The 14263-nt window shown below is 32.9% G+C and overlaps 1 protein-coding gene across 1 annotated transcript; it reads right to left on the reverse strand.

Moving 5' to 3' along the window:
* Positions 1-6716: 6716 nt before the first annotated feature.
* On the reverse strand, positions 6717-10696 carry LOC142629916 (protein PLANT CADMIUM RESISTANCE 7-like). The gene is made up of 4 exons (XM_075803966.1): positions 10490-10696; positions 10066-10137; positions 9230-9457; positions 6717-6941 (listed from the first exon to the last, which is right to left on the reverse strand). The coding sequence occupies exons 1-4, from the start codon at positions 10563-10565 to the stop codon at positions 6862-6864; spliced, it is 456 nt and encodes a 151-aa protein (XP_075660081.1). The 5' UTR covers positions 10566-10696; the 3' UTR covers positions 6717-6861.
* Positions 10697-14263: the final 3567 nt, after the last annotated feature.

A 14263-nucleotide genomic window follows, 5' to 3' on the forward strand; every position in this document is an offset into this window, starting at 1 on the left:
CTTCTATCCAATAGTTTGGAAACTCCAAGTTTTTGGCATGTCATGCAAGTTGGTGAGCCGCTTCGTTATCATCTCTTTTAGTATGATATGATTTAAACTAAGTTAACGGTAATCTTGCCACATGTATTAGGCGGCCTATGCAATTATGCTAGACCTATCTTTTCCATTGACAGCATGAAGGCTCTCTAAATTTTTTTGATAGGGGCTGAATTTATTTTTATACTGTACTATAAGAGGGTTTCAAAAGACTATATGTGCCTCCACGCCTAGCCTTAAGGGGTTTGGGTGTTAGTTATTGATTGTGATTTTGGTTCATAGTTAAAGTTATGGGGTTGCAAATAGTCTTAGGCAGTGGTGAATTTAGTTTGCAATGGCCCAACTTTATCCAAGTTCAAAAACCTTGCTCCTTTTTCGAGTGAAAATTGTGCTCCTCTTCATTTAAGATTGACAGGCTAAGAATGTATTGACCCCTTAGGTAAATTAACCAATTAATTAGCCGAGTAAATTAATTAAGTTTACTTAATATGTAATACGCATGGTAGTACAAACAAATCATCAAATAACTAATTAGCTTATGCATCCTGGGTATTTGATGATGAATACCAGAGGTGACAAATGGTACAGACCAGTGGAGTCAATCTCGTATCGTACCGGCCGATATGCCTGGAATATTTTGTACCGGCGCCTGAAACGGTACAAAAATGTGTTTGTTTCGTACTGGTTTGAATACCGGATCATTCCTGCCATACCGGGCAAAAAATCAAATTTCGATTGAAAACTTCATACCGGACCGAAACAGCAGGAAAAAAAAAAAAGATCTAATATTATTAATCTCTCTCCTTTCTGAACAACTTACTGACTTGCTCTTGCTTGGGTCACTTTCGTCATTAACACTGCCATTGTCGCTACCATTTGGTTGATCTTTTCTTCAGCTTCTGCTGCTACTTCTTCTTCTTCTTTATCTGTACAGACCTTACGTTTCTTCCTTCTTATGCCTTTTATGTTCTTTTTATTTTAATCTTAACCTTTTGTTGTTTTGTGTGCTTGACAAGTAGTGACTTGACAAGTCACTGCCAACCCACCCACGTGATCATCATTCAAAATTCAAACTCTACCTCATTTAAAAAATATATATATATTATAACTTTTTAATACTTATTTGTTTTGTGTGCACTGCCCATACATCAGAACACTAACAATGACTAGGACTATTTACTTCTACCTTATTTTAGTATTATTATTTAATAGATCAATATCAATTCTATTTTTTTTTATTAGCATCAATATCAATTCTATTATAAATATTATATTATATTAATTATATATATATATATATATATATCTTTTCCTGAGAATACTATATATTTTAAATTATTAGTATAATGAATTAACATTTTAGCTAGAGTTTAAATTATTAAATAAAATATGAGTTGATAATTTTAAATATTGTAAACAAATTATATGGGGTCCAATTAACAATATATTTAATGTGTGTGTGTATATATATATATATATTAAATATATAAAATAGCGGTAAATTAGAAACGGTACACCGGTATTGACCGGTACTTGAAATATATCGTACCGGTTGCCAAACCGGTACAGCCTCCGATATGGTATTGACTTCCTTGGTACAGACTGCACAATTCTTTTCTCTACAAATTCAGGCATTCATTTAATCTCCTTGTCTTTTCCAAAGCAGTGGGGAGGATTTCGTACCGTACCGGCCAGTAGGCCGGTATAGGTACATCCTTCATACCGTACTGGGTAAGATACCGGGTGTACCGGCCGTACCGGCTGGTACATGAATACCGGACCGAAATTTTTTTTTTTGTAATTTTGAATTTTTTTTAAGGGCAATCTGGTCATTCTACCTAACCCTAAAATCCCTACTTACCTGTTCTGTTGCCGCAGCCCTTCTTTCTTTCTCTTCTCTCTTTTTCTTCTCCGTTTCTCTCTCGGTCTCACTTCTCTCTTCGTCTCACTTCTCTGTTCTCTCTGCGTCTCACTTCTCTCTTCGTCTCACTCTCTGCCCCTGGAGTCTGGCCTCTGCGTCTCACTCTTCGGAACTGGTATGTTCTGTTTTTTTTTTTTTTTTTTGCTTTGGTTCGATTTTTTGCTTTTTTTTTTTTGGTTTTTAATGTGTAAAAATCTGTGATTTATAGGAGTATATATAATATAATAACTATAATTCCAATATTTAAGTTAATTTTGTGTTTATTTGTTTGATATTTAATATATGATGATGATTTTGTATACACTAATGGAGATGGGAATGAGTTTGATATTATTATTATTTGTTTGGATAATAATGAAGAAATTGAAAAGTAGAAAGAAATAGGTTGCATTGCATTCTATTCTATACAGAATCTGCCGTCCCACATAATTTAGCATTAGATTATATATTTGGAAAAAAGGGATTTTTATGAAGTGATTTTTTTTCCGGTTTATTCCAAAAAATGTACAAGAAGAAATTAAAAATTATAGTGTTGATGTTACTGCCTGCTCTGTGTCTCTCAGCTGCTCTCTGTCTCTCAGCTGCACTGTGTCTCTCGGCCACTCTGTTTCTCACTCTCAGCCTCAGGTAAAATTTTACAAATTAATTACTGTGTTCATGAATTAGATTACTGTGTTCATGAATTGTTATTTCATTCTTGATTTTGGTTAGCTAGAGATATTGGGATAGTATTAGTAATTTACAACTTAGTATTATTATTAATAAAAAGATAACTTAGAATTATTAACAAATAATTGATGGTATATATGCAGTGTGAATTATGACTGAAAATCAATCAAGTGTAGCGTCTGGCCCGGTTGTAAGATCCGAGGATCCAGCATGGGCTTATGGTCATGCTGTGCCGGATGCGAGGAATAACACCCAGTGTATTTTTTGTTCTAAAATGATAAGGGGGGGAGGAATTACTAGGCTCAAGTATCATTTAGCTGGGATTAAGGGTGATGTTGAAGCATGTAAAAAAGTATCTGAAGATGTTAAATGGCAAATGAAACAGTTGCTTGAAGATTTAAAGAAAAGTAAATAGAAAAAAAGAAGAATTAGTAAACAAATTCCAAATCCCTATGATTTAGAGGAGGATGATGATGATCATGATGAAGGTAATAATGATAATGAGAGAGGGGGTTCAAAGAGTCATTCATCAGTTAGTAATTATAACACCAAAGGGAAAGAAAAAGTTGGAGAAAGGTCCAACATTAAATCCTTTTTTGCTCCAAGAACAATTCCTGGCTCTCAACCATCCATAAAATCTTCTTTGGCCTCAAAGCAAATGGTTGAGAAGGCAAGGATGAATTTTGCAAGGTGGTGGTACCATGCTAATATACCTTTCCATGCAGCTCGCTCTATGTATTATCAAGAAGCTATAGATAGTATAGCAGCTATTGAGCCTGGTTTTAAGGGACCTTCTTATCATGACTTAAGGGGTCCTTTATTACAAAAACATGTGTGTGAAATGAATGATTATCTCTTAGATGTGAAAAATGATTGGAAAGTTTATGGATGTTCAATAATGTCAGATGGGTGGACAAATCAAAGGAACACTCCAATCATTAATTTTTTAGTGTATTGTCCAAGAGGTACTATGTTTCTTAAATCCCTTGATGTGTCAGGCCTAACAAAGGATGCAGATACATTGTTTAAGTTGTTTGATAAAGTTGTTCAAGAAGTTGGGATTGAGAACATTGTACAGTTTGTTACAGATAATGATTCTGCTTACAAGGCTGCAGGAAAGAAGCTAATGCAGAAATATGGGTCATTCTATTGGTCTCCTTGTGCAGCCCATTGCATTGATTTAATGTTGGAAAATTTTTCAGATAGGAGATACTTTCCTATCATTCATGAGACCATTCAAAAGGCTAAAAAGATTACCAAATTCATATACAACCATGGCAAGGTTTTATCTTTGATGAGAAGTGACTTCACTAATGGTAGGGATTTGGTTCGTCCAGCCATCACAAGGTTTGCAACTGAGTTTTTAGGTCTTCAATGCTTGACTAAGTTTAAGAAAGAACTTAGGCAAATGTTTACTTGTGATCAATGGGTTGAATCTCGATATGCTATAGATGTCATGGGAAAGGAGGTGGCTGCACTTGTTTTGGAAGATAAAGAGTTTTGGTTACAATGTCAACAAATAGTGAAGATTAGTGAGCCTTTGGTTAAAGTACTTCGTCTTGTAGATGGGGATGAAAAACCATCAATGGGATACTTGTAAGAGGCAATGGATAAAGCAAAGGAGAATATAAAAGCAAGGTTGAAGAATAAAATTTCTGCATATATACCATTTACTAGTGTCATTGATGCTAGGTGGGATAAAAAACTCCATAGTCCATTACATGCAGCAGGTTGTTATCTTAATCCTGGAATTTTCTTTAGGCCTTTGTTTAAGAAGCAAAAAGAAATTACAAAAGGCCTACTTAGTACCATTACAAGGTTGGTTCCTGATCCTAATGAGCAAGATAGTCTTAGTTCTCAAATTGAAGTATACAAAAAGGCTTTAGGTGACTTTGGAATGCCTATGGCAATCCATCAACGTGAAAAACTAAATCCAGGTATACTATATGTATCTATATATGTATATATATTTCATTTGAAAGTTTGTTATTTGCTTTGTACTAAATTAATATTTTCTTTTATTTTTGGAAGTTGTTTGGTGGGAGCAATTTGAAAATTACACTCCAGAATTACAAAAGTTTGCAATTCGAGTGCTAAGTCAGTGTTGTAGTGCAACTGGTTGTGAAAGAGCTTGGAGCACATTTGAGTTTATCCATTCCAAGAGGAGAAATAGGCTTGAGCATAAACGTTTGAATGACTTAGTATTTGTTCGTTATAATTAATTGTTACGAGAAATGTATGTTTTTAAATATATTCAAATTTTATTTTGAATGATTAGAAAATGTCATTAATGTATGATATTGATTTTGGTAGGAACATTAGAAGGACAAAGGATTACTTGGATCCTATAAGCCTTGATAATATTGATTTAATGGATGATTGGGTAGTTGAGGATTCTGAATTATTGTTACTAACTGAGGAAGATGTGAATTGGGCTAGCATTGAAGAGCCATTAGCAACAATGAATTTGGAAGATAATGATAATGATGATGATGATGTTGTTGTTCTTGATGAGGATGATGGTGACGATGATGTTGTGTTGACAAATGCTAATACTCATGTATATTATGGTCCTGATGTAGATGATCCTATGTAATTTGTATTAAATTTGTGTTAACTTAATTATTTGTATTATTTATTTTCTTTGTAAGCAATGAACAATCAAGTTTTTTGCTTTTTATATTGTGTTTTTTTTTTCTTTGTAAGTTTGTATGCAATGAACAATTGAAGTAATGTTTTATTGTAAACATGGATTTTTGAGGTAATGTTTTATGATAAATAGAGATTTTGTGTATATGTGTGTCTATATATATATATATATATATATATATATATATATATATATATATATATATATATATATATTAAATATATAAAATAGCGGTAAACCCGAAACGGTACACCGGTATTGACTGGTATCCGAAATATACTGTACTGGAGGCCAAACCGGTACAGCCTCCGGTACGGTATTGACTTTCTTGTTCCAAAGTGTCGTTTTATATTTTTTTTATGGGGTTGATAATTTTTGTTCCTATTATTGTTAGTAATCTTGTAGTACGTACTTTTTGTTTCCTCAATATTTAGTATCAAGCTTTGTGGCAATATTACATAAATTATTGGAAATATTTTTAGTTTTAATAAATTTTGACTTTTCGTGGGACTTGAATTTTTGTGGGGGCACAAGTTTGGAGTATGGTTCTTTGTGATCATTTGTTATAAGGGTTAGGTCTCTCTCTCAACCTCGCGATCTGGTCACTGTCAAGCTGGAGCTGTCAACGATGGAGCTGAGGGCTAAAGCAGGTTCGTGGGGTTGGGTTTGAGCTAACGCAGGAAGCAGGAAGCAAGTCTAGGTATGTAATTTGGGGAATGTGTTTTGAATTTTGGTGAAATGGCGTCGTCGAAGGTTGAACATTTGTTTTGAGTTTTGATTTCAGCCAAACGGCGTCGTCCAGTGGGGGTATTTTATTGTATTTTAATTTGATGCGAAAGGTGATACGTCTACAACATTTTTACAACAAATCATAGATGGTTAATTGTTACTGGTTTAAATTTGAACTTAACACTAAGATTACTTTTTTAACCCAACAATAACAACCACTAACAACCTGCCACTTATGATTTGTTGTAAAAATATTATAAAAATGTTATGGATATATTATTTCTCGATGTGAAATTGGGTGGTTTTAAAATTGCTGGGTGGCTAAAAAATTAAACGTCAGATAACAGTGTGTCACTTAACAAAGGCTGCATTTGCAAACAGAGAGAAACTTTAGAATGTGAAGTCTAACATTTTAAAGTCTAAAACTCAATCGACCCCAAACCTTGAGAGTGTAATTTGCAATTCACTCGTTTATTTAGTAAATGAAAGCTGAATATATTCAGCCCCCAAACTTATTCTCACATATAAGATGAAATGTCTTCAAGTTAGAAGCATATATGGTTTAAAAATCGGAGCGGACAAAACCAGAAAAGAAAGAAATAAAGAAAGAAAACTCAATTACATTAACACACCACCAATCATTCCATTTATTTTAGAGTGTACAAGACCAAAAACCCAAACACCGAACAGAAAATGTTTTGCACCAAATTAAGCAAATTGTGGAGAGAGAGAGAGAGAGAGAAAAAGCACTAAGCGTTGAAGAACAAAAGAGAAAAATCAAAGGAACATGCGAATAACAAACTTAACACAAGTGGGATGAATCATGAATGCAGAACAACTGCCATGCATGAAAGCCCTATTTTCGAGTCATGCCTGGTTCAGGAGTTGGAGCTGCTTCGTTTGGGCTCATTATCGTTTCATAGGCTTTTCTCCAACCTTTATATATGACATCCATCACAAGAACAAAAACACAAAAAAGAGATTAAAAATACTGAATAATAGATCATGTTTAATTATTATTAAAAGCTTGTGTTGGAATATTTTTTTAAAGATTAAAATATTTTTGTTGAGTAATGCTACCAACATAATTTTTTTTACAAACTGTTAATGTGGTGAGTGATTATTGGTAAATGAAAAAAATGATGTTAATGGTGGACCTTGATGAGAACTAGTATGAATATGCCACATCAATAAGTTGTAAAAATATTGTAAAATAGTTTGTGGACTCTATTTTGTTAAATTTTGATTTAAGTGATTTAATGGAAATTAGTTTTCTTTCTTTGATGTCTTTCCTACTATGAGTTGGCTAAATCAATGCCTATTGATTAGCAAAGTTTTCCATACTTTGGACTTTGGAGCCTTTAAAACTAATTGAATATTTTCCTTATTAAATCTTTTACTTTGCCATCAATAGTAGCTTATCATGTATAATTTATTGTGAAATTAATATGAAAATGTTGTAGATTTAGCATTTTTTATTTGATCTATAAGAAACCGATATCTCAACAATTGTAAAAATATTGTAATAGCAACAGGTGTTACTACCTTTTTACAAAGCATTTATTTTTTATTGTGGTTAGTCACAGTCTTATATTTTATTATTTTATTCAATCTATAAGAAATTGACACTTCAATAATTATGAAAATATTGTGAAATTTGTTGTATCAGTATAACAATTCTATGCCAACTCATACAAATATTTAAAAGAAAAAAAAGCACAAACCGAAACAACTTAATTGAAAGAAAAAAAAAATGCAAAGTACAAAATAGCGAGTTTTGCTCACCAATGATAAAGCTAAATTTTTGCTTCTATTGGGTTGGTTTTAAAGGTGCATTCGGTAGTTAAAGTTTTTTAGAACAAATTTTCGGAGGTAAATTATCAATGATTTTAATTTGAAATTATCATTGAAAATTTTCTTTTACTAATATTAGTAATAATAATTTGCTATTTAAAATTTATTGTAAAAATATTATGCATAAAATATTTTTTAACACGTTAAAAATTTTTCTTTCTCACCCGAACTTATCTTTTGGTTTGTTATACATAAGACAAAAGTTTGAATAAACCAAAAACAGTCTAGCTAGAGTAATAACATTTTTTTAATATTTAACATTAAAAATTTTTCTTTCTCACCCAAGTTCACCTTTTGGCTCGTTATACAAAAGTCAAAGTTGAATAAACCAAAAGCAGTGAAGTGAGAGTCATTGGCTCTTTTTATAGAGGGAAGATATAGACCAGTGTGTAATATTTTATGACTGAGTTTTTTGTAACCTTGTTATAGATATAGCGAGTGTAAAAAACATAACAATAGATTTAATTGGTCAAAGCAATAAAAAGGGAACTTTATTGCTAAGGATTCATTTGATTTTTAATAGGCAAGCACCCTTTACTATATACATATAGACCAGTGGATAATATATTCTATGACCAAGTTTTTTTATATAGATATAGCAAGTGTCAAAAGCATAATGTTTCCCCTTGACCCTTGCACGCAGTAGCTATTTTCAAAAACCTTTGCTTTGTCAGTTTTCACTTCTTTTGAGAATATTTATGTTTTTCATATATTATATTTTTGTATAAAAAGAAAGTATTACTTTGAGAAGCTTCGTGTCTTATAAGCTGTGTAAGTTTGTAATGATAATCAGTAAGGTGTCTTAGAAGTGGTATGCACAATATTAATAATCTACTATACACCAAAAATTTCATAGATGGTGTATCATCTTATGATAATGACATAATCCACACCTCAACTCTGCCTTTTAAAAACTTATAAATTGACAATAAATTATTTTCATGTTATGAGATAACTTTAAAGTATTGCTACATCACAAGCTATTTTACAAATTATTGATGTAACAAATTCTTATTAATTCTAATATGAGTCCACCACTAACATCACATTTATGTTTATCAATGATTATTTGAAAATTACTAAAGCCACATCAGCCATACTTTGTAAAAATGTTATAAAATAATTTGTGTCTATAGCATTACTCATAACTTTAAAGCATCATGGACATAATATCTCTCAACTATTTTATAATTTTATAGTAAATTCTAATTTATGTTATATATAATTATTTAATTGATATTTTGAAGATTATTTATTTATCAATTATTATTCTTAGGAACAGCAGCTTGTAGTTCAGTTGAGCATGTAAACTTATGGCCCAATATGTAGCGTAGCAGCTAGGAAAATGTTAAAGTCACGAACTATTTTACCTCCTACTGGATCCATATGACGGTTTTTGAGCTCGCGGTGCTCTTGGCAAAGAGCGCAAAAACAGCATAGGTGATGGACACAGAAATCCCCGCAGGGCGCGCACGGCTCTTCTGGCAAATCAAAGTGGCGTCTCAGTTTGGTTCGGTACGTGCATGCATATAAAGTTGCGCCCAAAACCGGCACCAAAGTGCAAAGCAACAAATAGTTTTGGCCTGCGGTGTAAGCAGCTGCATGCAAAAAATAGCAGACAATAAACAAAATTTATAAGCCATAGCAGAGCAGTAAAACAGCAGTATATTTGTATTAGCTTCACTGTATGTACGGCATGTAGTTTAGTAATTAGATTGATACACTTAAGTGATGACACGTGAGAGAGGTTGTTATTACTGTAGCAAGCACGTGTGAAGATAGGTTCAAGTTAGTTAGTTCTGTTTTGCAGTTAGGTAGTTACTGGGTTCTTGGTTCAATACATGTATATATACAATCATGTACTCATTCTTTCTAATTAATGAAAATACAGTTTTTCTTCTCATTCAATTCGTGATACCCATGACCATGACTCCATGAGACTGAAACTTTTTAACTTGAATCACAAATGTTCTTTGTTGATGAGATGGCGTATACTTGTGTGTACACACATATATATAAAAGCACCATTTATTTCTCACACATAATACACACTCACAAGTCATGATTTTGAACTTTGAATTCGTAACTTCAAGTTACGTTTTCTTTTGTTTTTCGTGTGTATACAATGTGGGTGATAGCGTACTTTTCCCATAATGGCATAATCCCATGCATATATATCATAAAACATTGAGTAGAATTTGCTTACATGTTCGTCCCTCGTCCACTATCTCAGCATCGCGGGCAAAGGTGAGGCAGGGACACAAGCAGGTAACCCAGCCTTTGGAGAGAGAGAGAAAAAAAAAAAAAAAAAGAATTTGTTAAAGAGATGTTGAAAGCATTTGAACTTGTAAAACAACACTCTGAATAGATTCCACCACCCCAAAGGCCACCCATTGTATTCTAAACAAAATACAAGCAAAGATTTTCACCCATCTATTAGTATTTTAACCAAAAAATTACAGTTAATTTTACCATCAACTAAAAATTGAGTTATATGAAACACTTCAATATTGAAATTTGCAATTTATGCATTTTGCTCATTTATAAGTTCAAACAAGATCATATTATAAAGTTTGGGATTTAAAAAAAAAAAAAAAAAAAACAACAACAACAACAGAGGATTCCTTTACAATTGGAGGAGTCTTCAAAGCAACCAAATATTCCGGTGGACCACTTTCCCCTGGTTGGAAGCTGTGGAGCAGCCATATTTTAGAGATGGAAAGATGTATCAGGAAGAGGATGGCAAATTCAGAGCTCTATGTGCCTCAACATGTTTGATCAGTTCTGGAATTAAGTAGAAAAAGAAAAAGTAGAAAATAGAGCTGGAGAATATGTTCTGGAATTAAAGCAAGCACATATTCCGGTGTACCACTTTCCCCTGGTCGGAAGCTGTGGAGCAGCCATATTTTAGAGATGGAAAGATGTCTCAGGAAGAGGATGGAGAATATGTTCTGGAATTAAGTAGAAAAGGAATATAAGAATGGATGATAGAGATAAGAGCGGGTATATGTGCGTTGGGGAGAAAAAACGTGGAAAAAAAAGAAAAAGAAAAAGTAAAAACGTAAGGACAAAAGAAAGGGAAAATAATATAAAGAATAAGAAATCATAATTGAGAAATGTTACCATAATATTTTCACAATAAATTTTAAGTAATAAATTATTATTAGCTAATATTGGTGAGTAAAAAAATAATTTCAGTGGCGGGTTCAAATTAAAACTAGTAACAACTTTTCACATAAGATTTTGTTGTGAAAGTATTGTGAAAAATGTTCTGAACGTAATATTCTCATTGAAAAATATAACCATTGGGAATGAATAGATGAAGAATAAATGAAGATTAAAAAAAAATAAAGAATGAATGAAGAAATAATATTTAAATGAGATGAAGAAAGGATAGAAAATCTGTTGGTATGTGTATTTAAAAAAATAGATAAGTAAAAAGTACATACCACGGTTTACTATTTACTGTTCAAATAGCACCAAATTTTAAAGAAGCTGTTGGAGATTCTTATACTATTCAACCTAAGGGAGAGTTGAAGAAAAGAGAAATTGGCTTAAGGCAAGTGAATTGCATTTATTGTGATTTGATGTCAAGAGTGTGAAAGGAAGAAAAGAAGGAAAAGATGAAGAAATAAAAGGATTTGGTGCCAGTTTTGGGCGCAACTTTATACGGATGCACGTACCGAACCAAACTGAGACGCCACTTTGAGTTGCCAGAACAACCGTGCGGGCCTTGCCGAGATTGCTGTGTCCATCACCTACGCTGTCTTTGCGCTCTCTGCCAAGAGCACCGCAAGCTCAAAAACCGTCATATGGATCTAGTAGGAGGTAAAATAGTTCGTGACTTTTAACATTTTTCTAGCTGTTACACTACATATTGGGCCATAAGTTTACATGCACAACTGAACTAAAAGCTGCTGTACCTATGAACAATAATTGATAAATAAATAATCTTCAAATATCATTTAAATAATTATATATCACATAAATTAGAATTTTATAATAAAATTATAAAACAGTTGAGATATATTATGTGCATGAAGGCAGTATCTTCTTCAGTTGTCCCTTGATATGAATAGTGATTGTACTAGTACAATATTATTAAAGCATACAACCCTTAAAATATTTGTACATAGCTTAAAATCAAGATAAATAATTCTTATTCTCCTCCAATATAGCATTAATGAGGCGATAAAAATAATATATCATTTTTATCCATTTAAAAACACAATATACCAAAAAATACTACAAAAATGAAACTTACGCGAAAGGTAAGAAAACCTGAACTGCAGAAGTCATTTAGGAGAAAAAGTTAGCGGTCAAAGTTAACTCACAGTCAAAGTTAATGTCGTAGTCAACAATCAGCAGAGATGGTGTCAGTAGGATGACGTAAGCGGTTGCGATGGTAGCTGACATAAGCAAATGACTCAATTCTAATGTAAGCCATTTCAAGGTCCCTTTAACCGTTGCCAAAGAAGATGCTAGAATTGATTGTCTTCAAGGTCCCTTTAATCGTTATTTGACACCAACACAAACAATATGCCGATTCCAAAATTATTTGAAGGCCTTTGTTAACGGGTGTTGCTAATGTTATTTGATACCAACGCAAACAATATGCTGATTCCAATATTATTTGATAGCTTTTGTTAACGGGTGTTGTTCAGCACCGGTTAAAATTGATTTTTTTATTAATAAAGTATTGTTACTTTTTGGGAGTAGAAAAAAACTTGGTAAAGTAGTCGTTAAAGTGACAGTGAAGCATAAAAAATCTCCCATTTTACAACATGATTGAAATACTCTTTTAAAGTTTTTCCCTCTTTCTTTCCTTTATCAACATTTTCAACTTGGTTTTGTACTCTCTTTTTTTCCCCAGATCTACAAAACATCCACTCAAATGCCTCAAATTTCAAATCCAAGCCAAATTGTCAAAGCTTTTGTTAGGTTCTAAGGACTTAGGATCTAAATGTATTAGAACTTCAATGTGTAATGTTGGCAAACCATGATCAAAACTTAGAATCTAGAATTAGGCTACTCAAAGTGTATTTATTTGTATAGTTGGAATCGAGTATACTGCGGTATTTATTATGTAAATCTGCAAGGCTCGATCGATCGAAAATTAGACTCGATCGATCGAAGCTCATGAAGATTGTTTTTCTGTAGAATTTTTCAACTCAACCCAAGTCCATTTGATGTATAGGGTTTTATGTTTTGCCTTAAGTATAAAAGGAAAAACTCTAGCCACGTTTTAGAGGTTGTTGTTTATGCTGTGTATGTGAATCTCTTGTGAGATCTAGAAGTGTTTGCCTTCATATATACTTAGGGTTATCAAGATCGAGATTGATGTCGAGACCTTAGTGATCGTTTCAGTTGCTGCATAAAGAAATTCAAGAAATACAAGTGGTGTACTTGTGGATGCTGTGGATTTGAGAAAGAAGTAGTCCGTGGACTTGGAGCTGTCACATGGTCGTGGTAGTAAGTTTTCTATTCAAGGTAGCAATAGGATGTTAGTGGTCTAAATCGCTATTGTAAAATTTCAATTCTTTCATAGTGGATCTTGTTTTATTTTGAGGATAGCTAGGTTAAATCCTCCCCAGGTTTTTTACCGGTTTGGTTTTTCTATGTTATCATATAGTGTGTTTTTTATATTTCCACACTACTTTGCATGATATGATTTACTTTTGTTAACCTAGATTTGAATAATTTACCTAAGTTAATTACTTGGCTAAATAATTAGGTTAAACAACTTATGTTTTAAGGGGTCTAAAAACGTACAACTTTTTCACATTCCAAATTAAACCCAGTCACCAAAACAACCTAGATACAACCAAAAACAGAGGAAGGAAAAAGTAGAAATAAAGGTAAAGAGAAAAAGGGGAGGCCAATGGTTCCTAGTGGTGGTGGTAGCGCAAGTGAGCACCACTACCAAAAACGGTGGTGGAGCTCAAGGGTTCGGCCATTGCTGAGACGAGAGAGAGAGAATTCGAGATAGCAGAGAGAGGGAGTGAAACGGATTTGGTTATGGAGGGTTACAAATCTGGTGGTTGCGGTGGTGGTGGTGTTTTTGTTTCTTGGATTGAAGCATGAGAAAGACTGAGAGAGAAAGGAGTGAGACAAGAAGAAGAAAGAGAAGAGAGTAGTTTCAAACGTAGCAAAGACTAGAGAGAGAAAATTGAGAAGAGTTAAAAGAAGAAGAAGGGTATTTTTATCTTATAAGTAGCAAATTTAACTTTTCAAAAATATTTTTCTTTCCTTAGTAAAAATAGCTCCACGTGTAATTTATTTATTATTAATTTCCTTCTTAACGGGTGTTGTCCAGCACTCGTTAACAGGACCCTTATTTGATACCAACACGGCAATATTGGGAGTCTAATTTTATTTTTGGGAAACCAAAAAGTTGGCTTTTT

The sequence above is a fragment of the Castanea sativa genome, chromosome 3, assembly GCF_040712315.1.
Source record: "Castanea sativa cultivar Marrone di Chiusa Pesio chromosome 3, ASM4071231v1".
Classification (NCBI taxonomy): domain Eukaryota; kingdom Viridiplantae; phylum Streptophyta; class Magnoliopsida; order Fagales; family Fagaceae; genus Castanea; species Castanea sativa.

Bases quoted from the DNA above. Each gene is read 5' to 3' on its own strand.
- LOC142629916 (XM_075803966.1), bottom strand. From the start codon at position 10,565: ATGGCTGCTCCACAGCTTCCAACCAGGGGAAAGTGGTCCACCGGAATA. The intron at 10,138-10,489 runs GTAAAGGAATCC...CTCTCTCCAAAG, and splicing joins CTTTGAAGACTCCTCCAATT to GCTGGGTTACCTGCTTGTGT. The intron at 9,458-10,065 runs GTAAGCAAATTC...TTTTGCATGCAG, and splicing joins AGTGGACGAGGGACGAACAT to CTGCTTACACCGCAGGCCAA.